The following is a 21762-nucleotide window of genomic DNA, read 5'->3' on the forward strand; positions in this document are numbered from 1 at the left end:
CGTGGAAGGATGGGGTTTTTTATTTAGAGTATCCCGTTGATAGTTTTAATTGTCCAATATGTCCCCAGATATTACCAACATTTGGTAAATGGGCCAAACACATTAATGTGGTTCATAAAAGTAAAGCCATACGAGTTGTATGTAGTAAATGTGGAAAATCTTCTCAATATCATAATATAGCTTGCCACTACCCCAAGTGCATACCCAAGAAGGCGGATACCCCAATGAAGAGCCATACGTGCTCGGTCTGTGGGCTTGGTTTTCATACTAGATCTGGATTGAGCCAACACTGTAGACATAGACACCCTGCTGTGAGGAATGAGCAAAGAAAAGAAGATATGGCTGCTAAAAGTAAGATCAAAGAGGGATCGACTAGATCTCGTATATGGACTAAAGATGAGGTTGCGCAGCTTATACAGTTGGAAAGGAAATATATTGGGAAAAGGAATATAAATAAATGTATTGAGAGCGAGATGAGGACCAAAACGAATAAACAAATATCAGATAAAAGACGAGAATTAGCAAAGAAGAAGTTAGTGGTAACAGGAGATAGGGAGGAAGTGACTGAGGTAGAGGACATTAGAGTAAATATATTAGAAATTCCGCCCCCAAGAGAGAGGATTTTCCCACTAAAAGGACATCCAGAAGTGGATTTAGTGGAGAAAATATGTAAACGGGGAAAACAAAGTAGAGAGGGAAGAGAAATAATAAATAGTTTAGGGGAAATTGAAGGATTATTAAAGGAGGATTTAACAAAAGCTCTTGGATGGGCAATGTTGGAAAAATTATGTTATTCATTAGTAGAGGGACAGGACCCTAGAAATGAAAGTCAAATAGAGTTGAGGAATAAAGGAAAAGGGAAGATTAGAAAGGAGGGGAGAAGGAAACAATTTAATGCAATTAGGAGATATGCTACAAAGAAAGCTAAGTATAAATTCTATCAACAATTATTTGATAAGGATAGAAGAAGATTGACTCGCATTATAATGGGAGAGCCAGATAAGGCTAAGTGTGCTATCCCTATGAAAGAAATTGAGGAATACTATGTAAATATTTTGGGAACAATTGGACATGGTAATATGATAGGGTGGCCATCATCCACAGAGAATGCGGATAATGATATATTAATGAGTCCGATCTCTGTGGATGAGATTAGAATAGCTTTAACAGAAATAAGAAAAGATAGTGCTCCTGGCCCAGATAAAGTAAAAGTGAGCAATTTGTGGGATATTTTTAATTTAGACTCCTTAATACTTACAAAAATTTTTAATATATGGTTTCTAAATAGACAGGTACCAGATGAATTTAAGAAAAATAGAACGATTTTAATACCAAAGACAGAAGATGAGGAGGAAATGAAGAAGTTAACATCTTGGAGACCATTGACAATTGGGTCAGTTTGGATTAGAATCTATACCAAAATATTAGCAAAAAGACTGGTGGAAATAGTTAAGATATGTAGTAGACAAAAAGGGTTTATATCCGCCCCTGGGTGTGAGGAAAATATTGCTATATTAGATAATTTGATTAAAGGGGCTAAACGAAATGGGAATGAAATTGCAATAGTGTTCGTAGATCTGGCTAAAGCATTTGATTCTGTGGGACACGGACATATAATAGCCGGGTTGAGAAGATTTGGTATAGATGAACATTTTATAGATATTATTAGGGACCTTTATGATAATTGCACAACTAGGGTATGGGTGGGTGATGAAGCTACTGAGTCTATTTTAATTAGGAGGGGGGTCAAGCAGGGTGACCCGTTGTCCCCAATTTTGTTTAATATTGCTATGGATCCCCTTTTAACTAGATTAGAAGTAGAAGGAAGTGGTTTTTATGTTAAGGGTAATAGTGTCACGTCATTGGCTTTTGCCGATGATGTGGCAATTTTAAGTAGCTCATATAAAGGAATGATTAAAAATTTGGGTATCTTAGAGGAGTTTTGTAAAAATACTAATCTCTCTGTTAATGTGAAGAAAACGAAAGGCTTTCATATTTTAACTAAACATAAAACCTATGTAGTTAATCCTAAGGATAATTGGCAGATAGGGTCAGAGAAGATTGAATATGTTCAACCAGGGGATTTTGAAAAATATTTAGGGGCTAGAATAGATCCCTGGATAGGTGTAGGGGGACCCGTACTTAAAGAAAAATTGAAAGATTGGAGTGAGAATTTAATTAAGGCCCCATTAAAACCGGCCCAAAAAATATTAATTTTACAGACATACATCTTACCGAAGCTATTTTATAATCTTCTTTTAATAGAACCCCCTTTTAATCTTTTAGACGATCTTGATGTGTTAGTTAGAAAAATAGTTAAAGAGATTTTACATTTACCTCAGTGTACCACAGATGGGATATTTTATTCTAGAGGTAGGGATGGTGGTTTAGCTCTCACTAAGTTTAGTGTGCAAATCCCAAATATGTTAATTCGTAAATGGAGGAGACATATTGTCTCGAGAGATGATTGGATGGACCTATCTTATCTATATGCAGGAGAAAATCTTGTGGATAAAATATTGTCATTTAGTGCAGTAACATCTCATCCCAAGAAATGGAGGGAAGAGGAATTTTTAAGATGGTCGGAACTGAGATGTCAGGGAATAGGGATAAAATATTTTAAAAATGATTTAATTAGTAATTCGATTTTTAGAAACTCTAGTAAAGTTAAATCGTCAGCGTATATCGCAGCATTGCAGCTTAGGGCAAATATTTATCCTACTAGGGAGACATTAGCAAGAGGAAGAGGAGGTGTGAATGCTCTTTGTAGATGGTGCGGTAAAGTGCGGGAGACTGTTCCCCATATCTCAGGACAATGTTATAAGACTAAGAATGCTAAGATAAAAAGGCATAATAGAGTAGTGTCTGCAGTTGTGGATAAGGTTGGTAAATTAGGGTGGAAGGCAATGATAGAGCCCCATTTGAGAAATAGTAAGGGTGAGTTAAGAAAGCCGGATATTATATTTATAAAAGGAGATACAGCAGTGGTGGTTGATGTTACAGTGCGATGGGAGGATAATGCCGGAAGTTTGGAACAAGCCCACAGTGAGAAGGTGGCTTATTATCTTGAGTTAGAGGAAGAAATTAAAAACTTAACGGGAGGTAAAAATATCCACTTCTTTGGTTTTGTGCTTGGGGCGCGTGGCAAGTGGAGTGAAGGTAATAATGATTTGTTACAATTATTGGGAATGGACAGAAGTAAAAATTTTAAGGAGAGTATATGTAGACTTGTTTTATATTCCACTATTGGTATGATGGCTATATTCAGTGACAGGTAAAGATCCCGGAGTTTCCATTCCGTGTATCTTGCCAAAACTAAATTTTAGCTATTTTGGTTTCCATGCTCTAAATTTTCAAATTTTTAATATTGTTTTGAACATTAACATATTTAGTGTTATTTAATATCTGCCCTTCAATAGAATGGTTTTAACTATATAATAAATACTTATTAATGGATGAAATTCCAATTTAAATCATTAGTTTATTTATTTATTTATTTTAACTACTGGATGTGGATGCGGACTGGCCACGTATAGTAACCAGGAAAGGGCAGGTAGTCACGCCTGTACATAAATAGGGGGTGGGGTTCTGGAGGGCAGTTAGGAGCAGGGGTCCCAGGAGGGGGCAGTCAGGGGACAAGGAGCGGGGGGTAGGGGGCTGGGAGTTCTGGGGGGGAGCTGTCAGGGGGCAGGAGTGGGGAGAGGGATCGGAGCAGTCAGGGGACAGGGAGCAGAGGGGTTTAGATGGGTTGGGAGTTCTGGGGGGGCTGTCAGGGGGCAGGAGTGTGGAGAGGGATCGGAGCAGTCAGGGGACAGGGAGCAGAGGGGTTTAGATGGGTTGGGAGTTCTGGGGGGGGCTGTCAGGGGGTGGGGAGTGGTTGGATGGGGTGTGGGAGTCCCAGGGGTCTGTCTGGGGGTGGGGGTGTGGATAAGGGTTGGGGCAGTCAGGGGACAAGAGGCAAGGAGGCTTAGATAGGGAGTGGAGTCCCGGGGGGCAGTTAGGGGCAGGGGTCCCAGGAGGGGGCAGTCAGGGGACAAGGAACGGGGGGAGGGTTGAGGGTTCTGGGGGGGCGGGAAGTGGGAGGGGCAGGGGCGGGGCTAGGGCGGGGCTCCTCCCGTCCTCTTTTTTGCTTGTTGAAATATGGTAACCCTACCTAAACATGGCATGGACAGCCACAGTTGGGTCACCCCAGTGCAGAGGGATCCTCCAGTGATGTAGAGCAGGCATAGCCCTTCAGTGCAATAGGCACAACTGGGGTGGTAGCTGGAGTTTCCTTATGCCCCCTGATCCCCAGATACTGTATTAACTTTAAGCTGATTTCAGGCTGCTCTAACTTGCAGGTGGGGACTTGCCAGGAACACAGTCAGTCCAGGATTAGGGGAGCACAAAAGCCACCTGACCTGTGCTATGCTTTTCTCAGCCATTACTGAGCACCTGGATCTCTGAGAATAAGAGCAAAGACAATTCTGCATTAGGATTTAAGAAGGCTGAAGTTCTTTCAGTAGTTAGCCAGAAACCCGCTTTAAACTCCTTAAGCATGTAGGCAAACCATAGGCCCTAATATGAAAATTTTAGAATGGTAAAGTCTTACTAGTGTTATTGTCTGGCATCATCCTACTCTTGAGGCTCAACATGTAGTTGCCTGTGGACTAGGAGAATATGTGATTGTTACATGGCTATAGAAAGCAGAGGGGTACAGAGACAAGTCTAGGGAGGTGGGGAGGGAAATGAGAAAGAACTCTAAAAACAGAGAAAGAGATGAGATCCTGGCAGTGAGCAGAGAGAGAAAAGGAGCCTTGGGGAAATCATATAATTGTATCTATATAGGGAGATAACTGAGTTGCAGTGTTTGGATTCAGAATCAATCTGGAGAGGAATTTCTGAGAGACAGACACAGAGAGAGAGAATACGTGTGCATGGATATGAGGGGGGTTTCTGATCCTGTAGTGAAGTTTCATCCAACTTGCATACATATACTAGGAGCAGGGTATGATGTTTATTTCAATGTGGCGATGGTGTATTTGCTACTTTTATTTTATAGAACTTCTCCCCCTTAAATTACCAATATAAAAAAAAATAGGCCCCAGAGACTTTTTTTATTGGCCAAGAAAGAAAGGAAGAATTGTATGTTAGGGAAGAACTCCTGGGAAGAGAGTTAAGAGAAGGATTTGACCTAGGAAAATAATTAAAAGGGAAGTAAAAGGTGTGGGAAGAACCTGTAGGAAAGACTACATACCGTATATACTTGTTCATAAGCCGAATTTTTTTTAGTAAAAAAGGGAAGCACCAGAGAAGGGGGTCGGCTTATGAATGGGTATAGAGAGGGAGAGGTGGGACACAGCCCCTCCCCACAACAGAGGGAGCAAGGAGAGACAGCAGAGCCAGCACAGTCAGAAGTGAAGAGGCGGGGCCAGATTCTCTCCGCTTCTGGCCACGCTGCTCTCCCCCCAGCCTCCGAAGTAGCTGCAGCTCCGGGGCTGGCAGGCTGCAGCCCTGCCGCTCGGCCCCACCCCCCCAGAGCAGGCTGCGGCTGTGCTGCCCAGCCCGCTGGAGCAGCTCCAGCCAGGCCAGAGACATCCCAGATAAGGTGGGAAGGGATGAGATGGGGAGAGTGTGGGGGTCCCGGGCTAGGGGTTGGGTCATGTGGGGGGTTTCACAGAGGTTACTCCCCTGACTCCCAGCTTCTCCCCCCCGCAAAAATTTCCCCACCAGTTGCTGTCCTGGCCCGTCAGGGTAAGCAGCTGGCGTGCCGGGACACTTTGTTTACTTAGGTTTACCTCCAGGCCTGCAGATGCTCGAGGTAAACACACCATCTCAGGCCGGGAGCCAAAGTTTGCTGACCCCTGAATTATAGGGTCGGCTTATGAACGGGTCATAAAGATTTTCCATTTTTACTTATCCATCTTGGGGGGGGGGTGTCTGTTTATAAACAAACCAGCTTATGATTGAGCATATACGGTAACTATAACAAGGATGATTCTGAGATTCAGAATACCTCCCATTGTGCAGTCAACTCATTGATTTATATTACAGATATTCACCACAAAAATGAAAACAAGATGACTGAAAAATATGTAATGCCATTTTTTTCTCCTTAATATTGCTTCAGAATAGTAACTATCGAGAAAAGTCACTATTTAGACCAAATTTCTTGCTTGCTGCTGCATAGTAAAACATTTATTTCCCCTTGACTGCACATGTATATGTTCTGTCAATGTAATAACATGCTATTATGTGTATGTATTGTTTTGGAGAATTGACTCATAAGAGATTTCTGTCTGAGGAAATCTTTCATGTATTTTTGCCCACCACAGATATGCTAATCCCATGTAAAAAGAGCTGAAAATAAATAATTTAAGAGGTTAACCCAGTCTAGATTACTTTTTTTTGGTCTTTGTCCATTACTTCAAAAATGTACATCTTCTGTAATAGGCAGCACCTCTTTCATATTTCAGATGCACCCACCACCTATGAAAGTACACACCCAAGATTTGATCATTGAGAAACCTATCATAAGCCTGAGTTCTATTTTTTTAGTGTTTAATTTTTGTTCATAGTGATTTTTTAGTTCTCATAAAAAGGGTCAGACTGAGAGAAGTGGAAGGCAAAGACTTTCAATAAATAATAATTCTTGGCTCCTAAACAGTACCTTCCAGCCAAGTATCTCAAAGTGTCTTGTCAGTTACTTTAATTGGAGCAGGCTAGGGCCTTTAAGTCCTCAGAACGTGCCTCTGAGGTAGAGAAGTATTAATTATCCCCTGTTCAGGATGACATTTTCCAAAAAGGCCTCTAATTTTGGGTGCCCAATATTAGACAACTAGTCTCTAATTTCCCTAAGCATCTACTGAAGCCAATGACTGGGCATCCAAAACTGAGAGTCACACAGGAAGGTTATGGCATTGCTGGAAACAAACCCAAAGCTGTGCTTTCACCAATACATTATTTCTGCTAAAGTAGGTAGGAACAGTTCTAATTTCAGTGGATCACACCTAACCTATTATTACTAGAGGCCCAAAGTAATACAGTCTGAGAGGTCATTTTCTGAACTGGATATTTGTAAACTTCAAACCAAGATTTAAATTTTGATGATGGTTTTTGTCATGTGGATATCTCTCCACTGGACACTGGACAGAGACCACCAACATGTATCACATTGGCCACTAAAATGCACCTGGATGCAATCCTGGCCTGAGTTATATTACAACTAGTGTGAGAGAGGAAACAATCTTTGTATCCCATTAACAAGTTCATGAGCAATTCAGTCCTAAGACCCCCGTCCTTAGGATTTCCAAGTTGCCATCCCTTATAATTCTGCATCTTAACTTTTTATTAATAATGGGTCAGATTCTAATTTAAATTATACTGGTGGAAATCTAGAGTAACAGTTGACTTCAGTGAAGTCACTCTTGATACACATTAGTGTAATAGTGATCAGAATCTGTCCCAGTGTGTCAAAGAACTGAAAAATAGAGGATTTTATGTTTCTACATCAAAGCTCTAAAATATATAACCTAGGGACAAAATCCGGCATGAAATGGTTAACTTACTGAGTTTTTTCATGCAGTCTCGAAGTCTGGTTTCTAAACTGAGCACCCTCTGGTGTAGTTCCTCATAGTCATAGGCACCAATTTCTTCCTGAATCCCAGTGAGAACTGCTGACAGATTCCTAATTTCCTCCTTGAACTGGGTGATTAACTTGGCATCAGTTTTGTACTGTTCCAGAACTGGGATCAATGGCAACAGCTCATCCATCTTTTCCTTCAACTCCTGCAAAAAGCAGTCACCTGGACATTAGAGCAGCTTAAAGGAGTTCAGTCCCCTAACACTCTTTAATATGATATTTTGAACTGATTAATAAAATGACTTTAAAATTCTTATTGATATTAGTTTCAGATCCATTACTAGTGTATTGTGAAAGTCTAGTGAATTCAACAGTACGAGTTGGATAAAATGTAAAAGAGAATATTCAATTTCTACTGAAAATACAAAATTCATTTTTAAAAGATTGGAAACAAATCTGAGACGCGTCTTTCCCTGCACATGATACAAAACTCCTGTTGACTATATTTTTCTTGAGAAAAGGTGACCAGGACTGACAACACAGTTCGAGGTGAGGATATGGTTCTGAAATAGTGACATATTTTCACTGATTTTCTATTTAATTTTTATAAATATTAATATTTAATTTACTTTTTTTGACTGCCACTGCACTCTGAGCAGACATTTTCATTGATCTGTCCACAGTAATGTCTAGGTCTTTTTTCTCCTAAGTGATTAGAGTTAAATTTAGACTCCAACAGTGATATGAGAGATTCAAATTATATTGGCCAATGTGCATTTGTCTTTAGTGATTTTTCACTGTCCAATCAATTAGTTTTGTTAGATACCTCTGAACTTCCTCAAATTCTTCTCTAGCTTTAACTAACTTAAATAATTGTATGTCATCTGCAAATTTTGCAATCACATCATTCTTTCTCTTTCCCAGACATCCCATACTTAAATGTTTGCCATGTTGAAAATTGAACATTTATCCCCATTTATTGAATGTTTGTCTCTTAGCCGTTTCTAATCCATAATGGCTATTTATCTCTCATACCATAACTATAATACACTTAATATCTTTTGCCAGGGAGTTTGTTAAACTAAGTCTTAATACATTATGGCAACTGGCTCTTGTTCAGCCACTAACATGTAGCTACCCTGAAAGAATCCTAACAGATTAAAGATTTTTCTTTTATGGAAGGCATGTGGGTTTATCCTTTTCAGATGATGTTCATGTAGATGTGTTATAATTCCATTGATAATTTAAGGAAACAGCAGGACTTCCATGAGAGAGAGAGAGAACGAGATGCAAGCTTGGACAGAAGGGAGAAAAAGTGATGGAGATATAGGTTTGACAGTTGCCAGCACAGAGATAACAGAGGTCTTGGGAGCAGATGAGATCACCCAGGGGAAAGCATAAACGGGCAAAATGAGGAGACCAAGGTTAGAACCCTGGGGAACATCACAAGATAGAAGAGAAGGCTGATTACTTCAGCATCATCTTCTGTTAATGGTAGAAAGGAAATCAGGGAAGAGTGCAATGGAAGGCCAAGCAAGAGAAAGTGGATCGGTGACACTATCAAAGGCAACAGAGACATTGGGGGTCAGAGGTGCCAGATTTATCACAAGCACTGAAATATCCTGAGGGGTGTGTGTATGCAATTTATTACATTTTCATTCATATTAAAAGATGCAACAAACAATGTGAAAAGTTTTAAAGTTGCTGTAATGGTGATCCTGTCTCTGATCATGAGATGGAGATGGATCACAGACGAAGGCCAGAGTTAAATTTGTTTAAGGAAATTTACCTCTGAATTTCCTGCCTTTTAAGCATGTTTTGTAATAATTATAGTATTTGAATAATATTTGCTTATAAATTAATATGCACCCCCCATTTTAACACTACCTCGATGCATTTTTTTTCACCTGGGAATTATTAACTCCAGAGAAACTCCTTAGGTGTTGGCAGTGTATTTTATACATAGCTATTTTACATAGCTAGAAAACTGCATTTTAAAATTACATATCAAAATGTTATTACTATAAATCCATTTAGAGTAGCAGGAGTTCCTTCTCTTGTTCTGATTTATAACTTTTACTCATGAGGGAACTTCCATTTACTGTATAAGTCCAGACATTTTTGAATTAAAGTGGGATGGAGAGAGGTGAGTGGAGAGTTTATGATTTTATTATTATTAAAAACAATGCATACAGCACCATAAACTTACAGCAATTTAAAACACATATTAAAAGCTTTCTCTGCCCTAAAGATTTTAATGCATGAGCCCAGTTTTGCCCCCATTGAAGTAAATAGGAGCACTGTCACTGATCTCAGTGAGAACAGAATAAAGCCCTAAGAAATTTCAATGGGTAGAATTACAAGACTGTACTATGGTGGGTATTTCATTTTAAAATTAACTTCTTAGTTAGAGCATCTTCTCACGTCACTAAAGGAAGTGACGATTTTGTGATCACTGTAACTATAATGATTCTTTTGATTTTATTGGTACTACCTACACCTCTTAAATCTATTGTTACAAGAATGAATTCACATTGCAATAAAAGAAGGAAATTGCACCATTTTTGAGCTTATTTCCCCTTTGAATTGCCACATAACTCCCACTAGTATTAATAGGAGCAATGTGGGGGTATCAAGGACAGGCAAACTGACAAATTTTTGTGACTCATGAATGACATACTGTACCAAAATTTTAGTCGATCAAAATTCCGAAAGAAGGTATTATTTTGACATTTCAATTACTCTTTACTTTAATTAGCTGGCAATCTGTTTTAGCCTCCTGGAAAACTGTCAAACTGAAGCTGAATGTCCAGTCAATTGAATATTGAATATTGAATATTTAAAAGGTTGGAGTAGTACAACAGGTTGCTGCCTTTGACAGCCAAGTTGGACATTCAAATTCTGGTATTTTGTTCCTCTGGAAAAAAATGTAGCAAGAATACAAAATATATAATGGCACAACACAATGTGCCATTATATATTTATAATAACATTACAAGGGGTAAAGGTGAAAACTTTCGTGAAGTTGAAACTGGCTGAGCGGAATTATACTCAGACTTTCAGCTAAACTGAGAATAATAAATAACCATACTCTCCACATGAGCTCTTATTAGTATAATTAATTACTGAAACCAATTACTGTTCAGTGATCAGTACCTCTGAAAAATCAGAACCCACTCAGTTAGGTGCCACTCCTTTTGAAAATGTAAGCCTAAGCTTTTATGTTTCAGTTATCATGAGCACCTCAAAGGACATAATGTTAATAATTTTGTAGTCTTTGGAATATATTTAATGGACCCTATCTTGCATTCCTTGCCCACTCAAAACTCTCCATCATTAGGGCCCAGTACTTGCAATACTATGATATATGTCTGTAACATTGTCTCCTTAGTATAGTCTAGATGGCTTCCTAAGAATAGACAATAGCAGTTTCTAACCTCTAGCACTAGACTTCATGGCAGATAGGGGGGCTAAAGTTTTTGTTCAGTGAAAAATCACTAGGAAATTTAACATGGACATTTTTTCTTACAGCACATGTGGATTAGAGGGGAGGGGGATACACCCCAAAACCAAAATAACTAACTCCCCCAACCTCTAATCAGAAACTTTTAGATCTTATTGCTATTAAGTACCAATTACAATAACTTCCCTCATTATAAACTTTTTTCTCTTCAGTTCTACAAAATGTCAGACAACTGTAAAAGTGCAAAACCCTCTGGTCATTTGCTATTAATTCCCTGGCTTCCTCATTTATCACTAGTGCTTGACTGCATATAAATCTCTCAGTATGAACTGCACATTGATACAGTAAAATAGGATTCTGTTTATACTGACATTTCTCTAACGTCTTAATAATTAATGGTCACTCCTTATTGCAGTTAAACTGAATAGGAAAAGTGATTATCATAATAAAAGAGGTTATTTTATGGTTCCTTTTCAACGTTGCTTTTGTATAAGCTTTTCAAGCCGAGATCTTAGCAGTTCATGCATTGCTTTTTAGTGCATAGCTTGCAGCAAGCTTTCAAAATTATTATTAAAATAAAACCTACTTGAAAATGCTTTGTCATTAATGTCTTCCGATCATCTTCAATTTGCCGAAACTTAGCCTTCAGCCCTTTCATTTGTGTTTCCATTTTTAAAACATACTGGAAATCCCTCTGAGTCCGTAGGTTTAAAACTTCAATAGATTGGGACATATTCTGAACCTGTTAAAGAAGAACACTGGCTGCACTCTGTTTTTCTTTTTCTTGTATGTGTAGTTAAATGTCAAGTGATAAAATGTCATGCCTCTGTCAATGCTTGAACTGTTAGCCATTTTTTACCTCAGTGGAGCTTTGAATTCGTAACTGTAGAACAATACAGAAAGTGGGCCACATTTTGGCCTTGGTCACACGTGTAATCCCACTGAAATCAATGGGATTGTTCCACTATAAATTAGAGGAATTTGGCCCAATGTCTTTACCCATCATATAATACCTAAAAAGAAAACTGTGCACTAAGTATTTTGACAATTCAGCAAGGGGAAGAACTGTTCCAGGGCAAGGAATCATAAAGGAGGTTTGGGTGTCAACATTCCCAAAAGAATATAAGTACAGTATTCAATAAATCAGGAAAATCGGATATTGATTTGAGTTAACTTATAACTCCATGCCACTTCACTACTTAAACCAATTTATTGAGGATTTGGGGGTGTGCAGGAAGAATGGGGTAAAGTTTTGATCTTGAATTTAAATCTGTTTAAGCTTCATCAAGGATCTGAACTTATACTTGACAAATGAAATGCATGCTGCCACCCAGATAGAGTTTGTACTATATTATGCAGCACTTGCTGATTTTTTTTCAAGTGCTGTGTATACAGCATGTGGATCTTAGAAGCAATCATTTAGCCCTGAACATTGTACTACTCTATTAAAGAGAATGGGCATGATTCTGATCCTTTACGTAAATGAAAATCAGGAATAATTCTACTGAAGTCAGTGGAGTTACATGAGTTTGAAATCAGTGCAAGAGAGACCAGGGTCAGGGCCAGTGGGTCTCCTTTAAGAGATATGTACAACTTGGGCTTTTTGCAGAACCCAATATTTTACACTCTAGTGATGCAGTAGTTTAAATGTCAGTGCTTTGGAAAAACATGGTCTTGGGCTTGAGAGTGACATTTACTCAAACTAGATTTTTAAATTTTAAGGAGGGCTACACCATTGTTTTTGGTGAGTCAGCAAAATACCCTATTTTAGGGCTTGATCCTGCTCCCATTGAAGTTAATGGCAAAATACCAGCTGACTTCAATGGAAGCAAGATTGAGCCTGTAAAATGCTAGTGTGTGTTAAAAAAGCTTTGAACTGTTTTCTTTATACACTGTGCACTAGCACTACTTTAACTATAAATATCTTTACTCAAAGTTATTTATGCATGCTTCAGAAATATTTCCTAACTCTGATACAGATAATAAGATTTATTAAATTGACACCAACATTATTACTACTAGTACATTCTTTAGACTGTAACTTCTTTGGAGCCGGAACTGTCTTTTTTGTTCTATTGTTTGTACTACATCTAGTACAATGGGGTCCTGGTCCATGGATTCTCTATCTATTGTAGAGGCATTCCTAGATGCCTCTACAATAGATTTCAATCCAGCAAAGCACTTAAGCATGGGCTCAGTTTTAAGTATGTGAGAAGTCCCATTGGAATCGTGCTTAGAGTTGGGCATATGCTCAAATGCTTTGTTGGATCATGGCCAGAGTGCTCACCTATCAGGTTAAAGGCTGTTAAGCCCTAAATGACTTGGACTATCCTACTTGCCTCTTTCAATGCCATATTGCTGAAGATGGGATCAGCAAAGATCACCGTGCTGAGCCTTCTTAGTATAAAAGAGAGGCTGTTGGCAGGGTATCTATCCTTCATGATCATGAGCTTTGGAAATCACTTCCAGATCCCAGATCCCAGATGTGTTATCCTTCAGGATATGCTGCAAGGCACAACTTTTCCTCCAGCTATCCGAGGAGGGGATGGGTTGAGAGTTGGAGAAGTTTTTGTTGTTTGCTGTGGAAATCATTATTTTAATTGCTAGTATGTGTTTAGTAGGGTGGAAAGCAATGCATTACATTTGAGATTTTATTATACAATTCAGTAATATAACAGGTGGCCAGACTGTAGGATATTTGATTGTTTATAGTTTTATAAGTAGAAATAAAATAAATCTATTCAACTGTAAATCATTAATAGAAAAAAAATCACTGAAAGATGAAAATAAATGAGTTTCAAGTAACTGATTAAGCGTATGTAGAACAAAAGATAGCCCATTTCCATCTTTAAGACAAAGACAACTTTAATTTGTATGTACTTTATGTATCTTTCATAAGTGTTCACTTTATAATAATCAGACAAAATATGTGGGTGATACATTTCCAGACATGAAGCTGAAGCAGAACATTTTGTTGTTGTTTTTTCACAAAGTTTTGCATGTGCAATAATTTTATGCCAAAATTCACTTTAACACATGCACAGGAGGGGGAAGGAGGGAAGTACCACTAGAAAACATTAGGCCCAGTCTTAAAGATCTTACTCAGAACTTGCTCAGGCAAAACCCCTTTTGTCCATCCAGTCTAATGGAGGTGGGAGAAAAGGGTGATATTCCTTCCATTCACTAATATATATAATCTTTGAGTTGTTATCCATAGTTTCAATTGGCACCCCGTTGTGATGACGACTGTATCATACTGCATCTGGTTATTAGGATCCTGTAACATATTGTGGATCTGATATAGTTTGATTTTACTTAACCTACCACCTAGTTAAAAATACCTTAAAAATAGTGTTGATAGCAGTGTAGATTAACTAGCAATAATCAGCCATACACATTTTTGCTAGAAAGTACTGTTAATGGAATAAATCCACATTTTTGTCGTCTTTTATGCTCCTTCTAATTATTGAAGCCAACAAAATAAATCCTTTCAGAGCTATGATAAAACTTGAAATGTTTCACTTTGCCAGATGCCACTTTCCCTCAGAAAGTGTAATAAACAGCAATGTGTGGCTTTATTGATGTAGTAAAATGATGCTATCTACCCACATTTGCCATCATCTCAGTGAAAGAAAATAAGTTGTAGAGCTTAAGCCTCCACATAGAACACCCCAAATTATCAAAGGGCTAGTTGTGAGAGGGTTCGTGCTGTGGACTTAAAAAAAAAAAGAATAAAAACCTTATTTATGAGTGTTTTAATGCTTGGGAAACATGCCAGAGTAAAAGCTCTGGAGAATGAAGTCCTCTGTTTATCAACAACATAAGTATAGCATGGGTCGTGCCAGCACATGCTGTCTACATTGCTTCATCTCTGTGCCTTAACCTTGACCTGAAAGGACCTCCTCTAACAAAGAGAGACTCCAGGCCTTGGCCTTTCTTTTGAGAGGGAGCTTTAATTTTTTATGTCTGTTCCGAAACTACAGCCAGTGAATGCTGTGAAACTTTGAGGCATGAGACAACCCAGCTGTGGAGTGTGCTTGCAGCTATATGTTGTTAATATGAACACTGCTTAATGACGACCAGCTAGATTTTGATCTCATTTACACTGGTTTTAGATTGGTGCCTCGTATGGACTCCAGCGGTGGAGTTACTTGTGATTTATACTGGTGTAAATGACACTTAAGAGTCTAATTATTAACATACTTCAGTTTGGGGACCTGAGACACAGGTGAGTCCATATAGAAATGTTAAGAGTAAGGTTTTGTCTACACTACCACTTTTGTCAGTCAAAGATGTGAAAAAAACACATCCCTGACTGACATAAGTTTCACTGACAAAAATGCTGGAGTGAACAGTGCTATGTTGGCAGGAGAGGCTCTTCTGCCAACATAGCTAACACCACTTGTTGCGGGTAGTTTAATTATGCCTACAGGAGAGCTCTCTCATGCTGGCAAAGAATGGCTACATGTGAGACCTTACACCAGCACCGCTGAAGCGGTACTGCTGTGCCGCTGTAAGGTCCAGAGTGTAGACATAGCGTTAGTCTGGTTTGATCTACGTTCTCTAAACTTTTCTTGGGTTTGATCCTAATCTTTTGTTCCAGCTGCTTGTGTAGCTCCTGTTGGGACTCCCTCTGAGACCTCTTTCCACTTGGCTTCCCAAGAATTCAGTTAGACTCCAGACTTTGTCACTCGGGTATCTTTGTTTTGTCATACAGCATCTCTAAAGCTGAGCTGTTCAAGCTCAAACGTGGGGAGGTGTGTGTGTGGATGCAGGGTACATCACAGCTCCAAAGTTACACAGAAACTCTCTTCCTTTATATACATTACACATCTCATTGCATTTACTATACAGTGCATCAGAGCTTTTTGGATTGGATTGGTTACTTTGCAGGAACCAATTCCTGTGCAACAGACACTGTCCATGCATTGTCCACGCTCAACCTCCTATTTACCTCATCTCTACATTCATCTCTACATCTCATTCATTGTAATCTTGTTCCTAGTAAATGGTTCTCCCTCTTATCTTAGATGGTCCAGACATTCTGCTTTTTAGCCTAATGATCTGGTTACCTCTCAAATTCTATCTTCCAAGAAATGAGGCCCAGGCCAGGCCTCAGCTACAGCTCCTGCACCACAAAGTAAGTGAAAAGCCACCTTAATCTAGCTAGGTGGGATTTCCTCAGATTTAGAAGAATCCCAGAGTAACATAAACCATCAGAGCTGGCATAGGGGTCACACCATGTGCTTAGCTGGGGAAAACAAAGGTGGTTGGAGCATTGCTGCTCTCCACTGATCCCTGGCTGGTGGAATGTGGCAAGGGAGGGTCTTGTCTGGCTGGCTGGAAGAAAAGGGGTATTTCTTCTTTAAGGGCTCCCCTACAATGTGGGTAGTAGGAAAGAGGGGGAAATGTACAATGATGAACAGGAAGGGCAGAAAGTAGTTGGGGCAAGGTTGGGGCGAGTCACTGCCCTTCCTACTGATCAGAAGAGTGGGAGGGTATTTATACCCCATGCAGCCCTGGAGAAGCCATCTTTTACTGGGTTGGAAAGGCAGCGCCCATCCAGCCACCCATGAAAAGTGCAAAAGGATGGGGTTTCCTCATGACCTGTTGTGGGTATTACACTAGGCACCCTCTTCCTTGGAGGCTGGGAAGGTATTTTTCCCTCACTGCCAGAATGGCCGAGGTGGAGTGGGGTTTTTTCACTTTCCATACAGCAGGTCTGGGACCAGTGGGGCAGAGCAGGTGGGGTTAGTATGTAAAACTCATGGCAGACGTCCAGGGCAGGTACTTGGTAGGGAGGAGATATGGTTAATGGATAAATTAGATTAGAAAATGATTTGAAGAAAAGCATCTCTTAAGGGAGCTAAGGAAAGCAGGGTTTGAAGGTCCTCTATCCTGTACAGTGGCATGCTGACCCTCCTCTTTTTTCTAGTCCCCCTTTAAGAAAGCTGAGGATGGGGGGTTGGGACTTCTACAGCTGGTACAGAGAGGAACTGACCCCTCTCCTTTTATAGTCCCAATTCATTTCAAAGGAGGGGAGGGTGGCTGAGTCCCAGCAGTGAGACAGCAGGTTGGGGTTTATGTAGAAATGATTAAGGAAATGAGGATGACATGCACTGCACTATTTATTGCTGGCTAATCCAAGATATTTTAAATGAATACAATTATGATCTAATTAAACCACGTCCATTGCCTTCTATCTTTCTTCTGACATGGCCAGACAATGGCTTATTGGTGACTATTAAGCAGCATGGGGGGCTGAAGTGGATTAAGAAATGATGGCATAAAGTTCTGTCTATATCTTTCATGTCAACTTCTAAGCCCATCCTGAACACGAGATCATGCTATAATTTTACAGAATTTGGTCACATGATATGGCATGGGCCCTGAGTTACATACATAAGCCAAGCTCCCACTGAAGTCCATGGGAGTTTTGCCTGAGTCAGGCCTGCAGGATCTGGCTCCATATTGGCACTAAAGTGAGCTAATACTCCAAAAATGTCTATGAGATAGTAAAGTACTGAACAATTTGTGCTGGAAAATATGTTTTTAGCTCAATATTTGGTGTTGCTATCTGCCTTTAATGCTCTTTGTGGTCTCAGAGGCTATGCATCACCATTTGTTCTACAGTAAACAGAACTTGGTTACAATGGCTCAGGGATGTCATAGCTGCAGTTTTTCCTCATTTTCTTATGCAATAGAAATCAGCTTTTACAAATTAAATTTACATGCAGCTGTGAATAAATCTGAGGTGTAAGACTCTTTAGTTGTTTGGCAGAAAAACCACTGAACAAGCTGTTGGTGTGATTCAAGGGAATGAGCTTCAAAATCCTCCTATAATGGCGACGTGGGCACCAAATTGAATTCTGGTGCTTCTAGCTAGCTTGAACTGGAATTTGTGGCTACTTTTATGATGGCCAGTCTGTTTTGATACAGACATATAAACTATGGGACTCAGTTCTCTTAAAGGAATAAATCTGGGAGGAAGAAACAAGAGAGAAAATGCAGCATTAAGCTGCTAGATCAATGACGGATCAGCAGAGCTGTGTTGTAAAGAAACCAGATGAAGTGTGATTAGTGGTGGAAAACTGGGAAGGGGAAATAGAGAAATAATATTGATAGATAGTCATTGAATGCTGTATTATTTATTATTTTAAAGAGGGAAAGGAGCAGATTACTAAGGAAGTCTTAGTAGACAAAAAGAAGGAATACATTTGGAAGACTTACCTTCTCTAGCAGTTGTCTAAGTTGCCTACTTTTGGCATCTCTGGAACATAAATTTTGTTCTGGTGCAACTACAGTACAAATGCATCGGCCATCTGGGTCTTGGGCTGAACTATACACTTGCCATCCTTCTTTGGGGCTAATTTGAGTCTATAGTAATAAAACAATAAGCAAAGGCAAAGAGAGTGAAATAGCTGATATTCATGAATGACTTTTGGGTTTTTCAAATTCTTTAAAACAAAATATCTATCTCTATATAAATATACACACACAAAGGAATGAAACCTAAGAAAATATGCTTGCTCAGTTACATACCATATGTGTTCACAATGATGTTCCTTTTAGTTATCTTTTATTATCCCCTTAATGGATGATTGGTAATTTTGCATTTTTCCAAAGTTTTCCATTATACCTGACTCCTTGTTAATAGTTATTTAGAAATGTTTCACAGCCCTGCTTAATTGCAGTCATCATATTCAGTCTGGATGAGAACAGTTTTGTACTTATGATTCAACAAAAGTGCATTGATTTAATTCCTTGTGGATAGGTGTTATAGTTTCCACGAACAAACAAAAATGTTGTCCTTTCTTACTGGATGACTTTTACTTTAGATTAAGGGAAACAACAAGATAGAAAGGAACAAATATAAAGTCCCCATGAGAAAGCACAGTAACAGTATTCATGCTGGCCAACTCTCAGGCCTAAAAACAAGTTAGAGGGGGCCCACTTTACTTTTAAAGGTGTAGTACACCAAAGACAGCCTTGCAGTTACATAGCTATAAACACCAACAGCAATAGAGAAGCCTTGGGGAAGTACAGCAAAGAATCTGTTTAGTTTAGATGAGAGGGAACAAAGTTAGTCATTAACACTGTAATGTATGCTGGAAATTCCTAGCACATTCTGCTTTCAGCAGTCATGGTAACACTGAAAAATTCTTCTAGTCTTTTATGTTTTTTTTTTTTTGCAGTGGTGATCAACATCCCAAAGCTCTATCTGCCTATTTCCCTAAATATTATATGATAGATTGAAAGAGTTGGTTGACATGCATTTAATAAGATGTATAGACATTACAGAAATCAAGATGAAGGAAGGAAATAAAAAAACTTGACGATGGAGGAATTTCAGATGATATAATTAAATCTGTTAATAGAAGTAATGTTCTTGAGTATTGGATTTAGAGATGACTAGTCAAGATAAAATTATGCTTTCTTCTTTTTATATCTAACAAATACAGTATTGGCTACTTGATTTCAAAGCTCAGATGCTAATGGCTGCCACCAGAATAATTTCATTTTGGCACAGTGTATGTGAGTCACCAGTTATATTATAAAAACGTAGTTAACATCAGTGCAAACAGTAATTATTAAAACTGGCAAGCATTAATATTGATGCTTACTGGACTAAGTAAAGTCAGCTATTGCATAGTTCATCACTATAGGGCAGATACAGTATCTCTCTAGAATGAGTTTAGAATAAAAGGTGAAAGAGTATTCCCTTGGTGATTCTTCTCTGCATTTCATCTTAATGCAAGAAAAGAGAACCACCTCTTTTCTTCCAAGGGATTTCTGCTGGGGTCACTGAAGAAAGCAGTGACCTCTCCTTCTGTAGAGTTAATTGAAAGATCAAAACTGTAATATTCCCCTGTTTTGCTAGGAAAATAAAAGCCTGTAATTTAAAGAGATTGTAAATGGAGGACAGTTGAACTTGCTTTAGGGTTTGCTAGAAAGACTTATCTAAGGTTCATTGCTAAATCATGTCAGTTTTATGATGTTCTTCTAACCTTTATTTTTTTAGGGCACAAGGAATCTAGTTTAACAGAGATGGTGAACAATAAAATCTAAACAAAATTACAGCTGCAGGGACAATTTAAATTGGTTTTGAATAGCAAGTAATATTGTAAGCTTGAACAATTCAGGCTTGTCAAAGCAGTTAACCCTTACAATGTTAGCTAATTTTAGGTTGGTGGCTTCTATGATTTTCCATAGTCTTCATATCCAGATACTGATGTCATATAACAGTACTGAAACCATAAGTTTATGTCAAAGTTTAGGAATATCTGCAGAATCCAATGTTAGCTCCTATCCCTTCTGAGGCACAGGAATACTTACTCCTAATGTACAGATACACTGCAATCTTTGGGCTTTATTGTGAGCTGATACTGGTATAACTCAGGAGTTACTCCATTCATGTTAATAAAGTTTCACCATTGTAAAATGGATGAGACACCAGAATCAGGCCCAGTCTATAGTAAAAAGGATGTAATCCAGGTTGTATTGTCCAAACAGTCCTTTATATGTTGTGTTGAAACCACACATTTCAATCTCATTTCCTGACAAAAACCATGTTTACCCAAGCACAAATTTTCTTACAATGTGGTGTTAGATGAAGAGACACTTGTACAATTATAAAATCATTTGCCATTCGATTTTTTTTAAATGAGCTGTTCTACGCTTGTGATGTATACTTATGTGACGTTATTGATATAATCTGGGACCATATAGATCATTGTTGCAACCAAGGTCCTGTAGTGGCACCCAAATCTTGTATAAAGGGGTCAAATGGGGTGTCTAAGACAAGGTTATGGTTTACTAGTTATGATTATGCTGTCTATATGTGTGTATCAGTTTTGTAGTTGAAGTTATGAATATTGGCTCTATACTGTCTGTATTGCAAATTTATGCTATGCTTCTGGGTGACATCCCAGACAAGCTGGTGTTAGCTCTGCCTAGCCTGCTTGATGGCCCATTAAGGACCATCAGCTATACAATGGACCCATTGAGAGAAGGCAAATATGCCTTGAGACTCAGCAAAGTATGCAGGAACTGGCCCATGTGACTCCAGACTCCATTTTGCTGTAATTTTCCACAGTAAGAACAAAGAGGTGTTCTTATACCTGGAAAAGACTATATAAGGCTGATGCCTCATCTCCATTTTGTCTTCAATCCTGCTTCTTATCTCTGGAGGGACTTTGCTACAACTGAAGCTCTGAACAAAGGACTGATGACCCATCCCAGCTGGGGATGTTCCAGAGATTTGATTTGAACCTGCAGTTTATTCTATCGCTGCTACAAGCCTGAACCAAGAACTTTGTCATTACTGTATGTAATTGATTCCATTTAACCAATTCTAACTCTCATCTATATCTTTTTCCTTTTATGAATAAACCTTTAGATTTTAGATTCTAAAAGGATTGGCAACAGCGTGATTTGTGGGTAAGATCTGATTTGTATATTGACCTGAATCTGGGGCTTGGTCCTATGGGATCAGGAGAACCTTTTTTCTTTTACTGAGGTATTGGTTTTCATAACCATTCGTCCCCATAACTAGTGGCACTGGTGGTGATACTGGGAAACTGGAGTGTCTAAGGGAATTGCTTGTGAGACTTGTGGTTAGCCAGTGGGGTGAGACCGAAGTCCTCTTAGTCTGGCTGGTTTGGTTTGCCTTAGAGGTGGAAAAACCCCAGCCTTGGGCTGTGACTGCCCTGTTTTTAGCAATTTGTCCTGAACTGGC

The 21762-nt window shown here is 39.0% G+C and overlaps 1 protein-coding gene across 5 annotated transcripts in view; it reads right to left on the reverse strand.

Annotated features, from left to right (window-relative positions):
• Nucleotides 1-21762, reverse strand: part of OLFM3 (olfactomedin 3) — a 130844-nt gene that overhangs the window by 11478 nt on the left and 97604 nt on the right. For 4 of the 5 annotated variants that reach the window (XR_010589711.1, XM_042840638.2, XM_042840639.2 and 1 more), the window contains exons 2-4: nt 18255-18401; nt 11611-11766; nt 7548-7767 (exon numbers count right to left, since the gene is read on the reverse strand). Coding sequence is in view for 4 of the 5 variants with exons in the window: in XM_042840638.2 (XP_042696572.1) it covers nt 7548-7767; nt 11611-11766; nt 18255-18401 (523 nt within the window). In the remaining variant the exon portion in view is untranslated. The remainder of the gene's footprint in view (nt 1-7547; nt 7768-11610; nt 11767-18254; nt 18402-21762) is intronic. The other variant, XM_024107330.3, reaches the window with a different exon arrangement.

This window comes from Chrysemys picta, chromosome 8 (assembly GCF_011386835.1).
Source record: "Chrysemys picta bellii isolate R12L10 chromosome 8, ASM1138683v2, whole genome shotgun sequence".
NCBI classification, from domain to species: domain Eukaryota; kingdom Metazoa; phylum Chordata; order Testudines; family Emydidae; genus Chrysemys; species Chrysemys picta.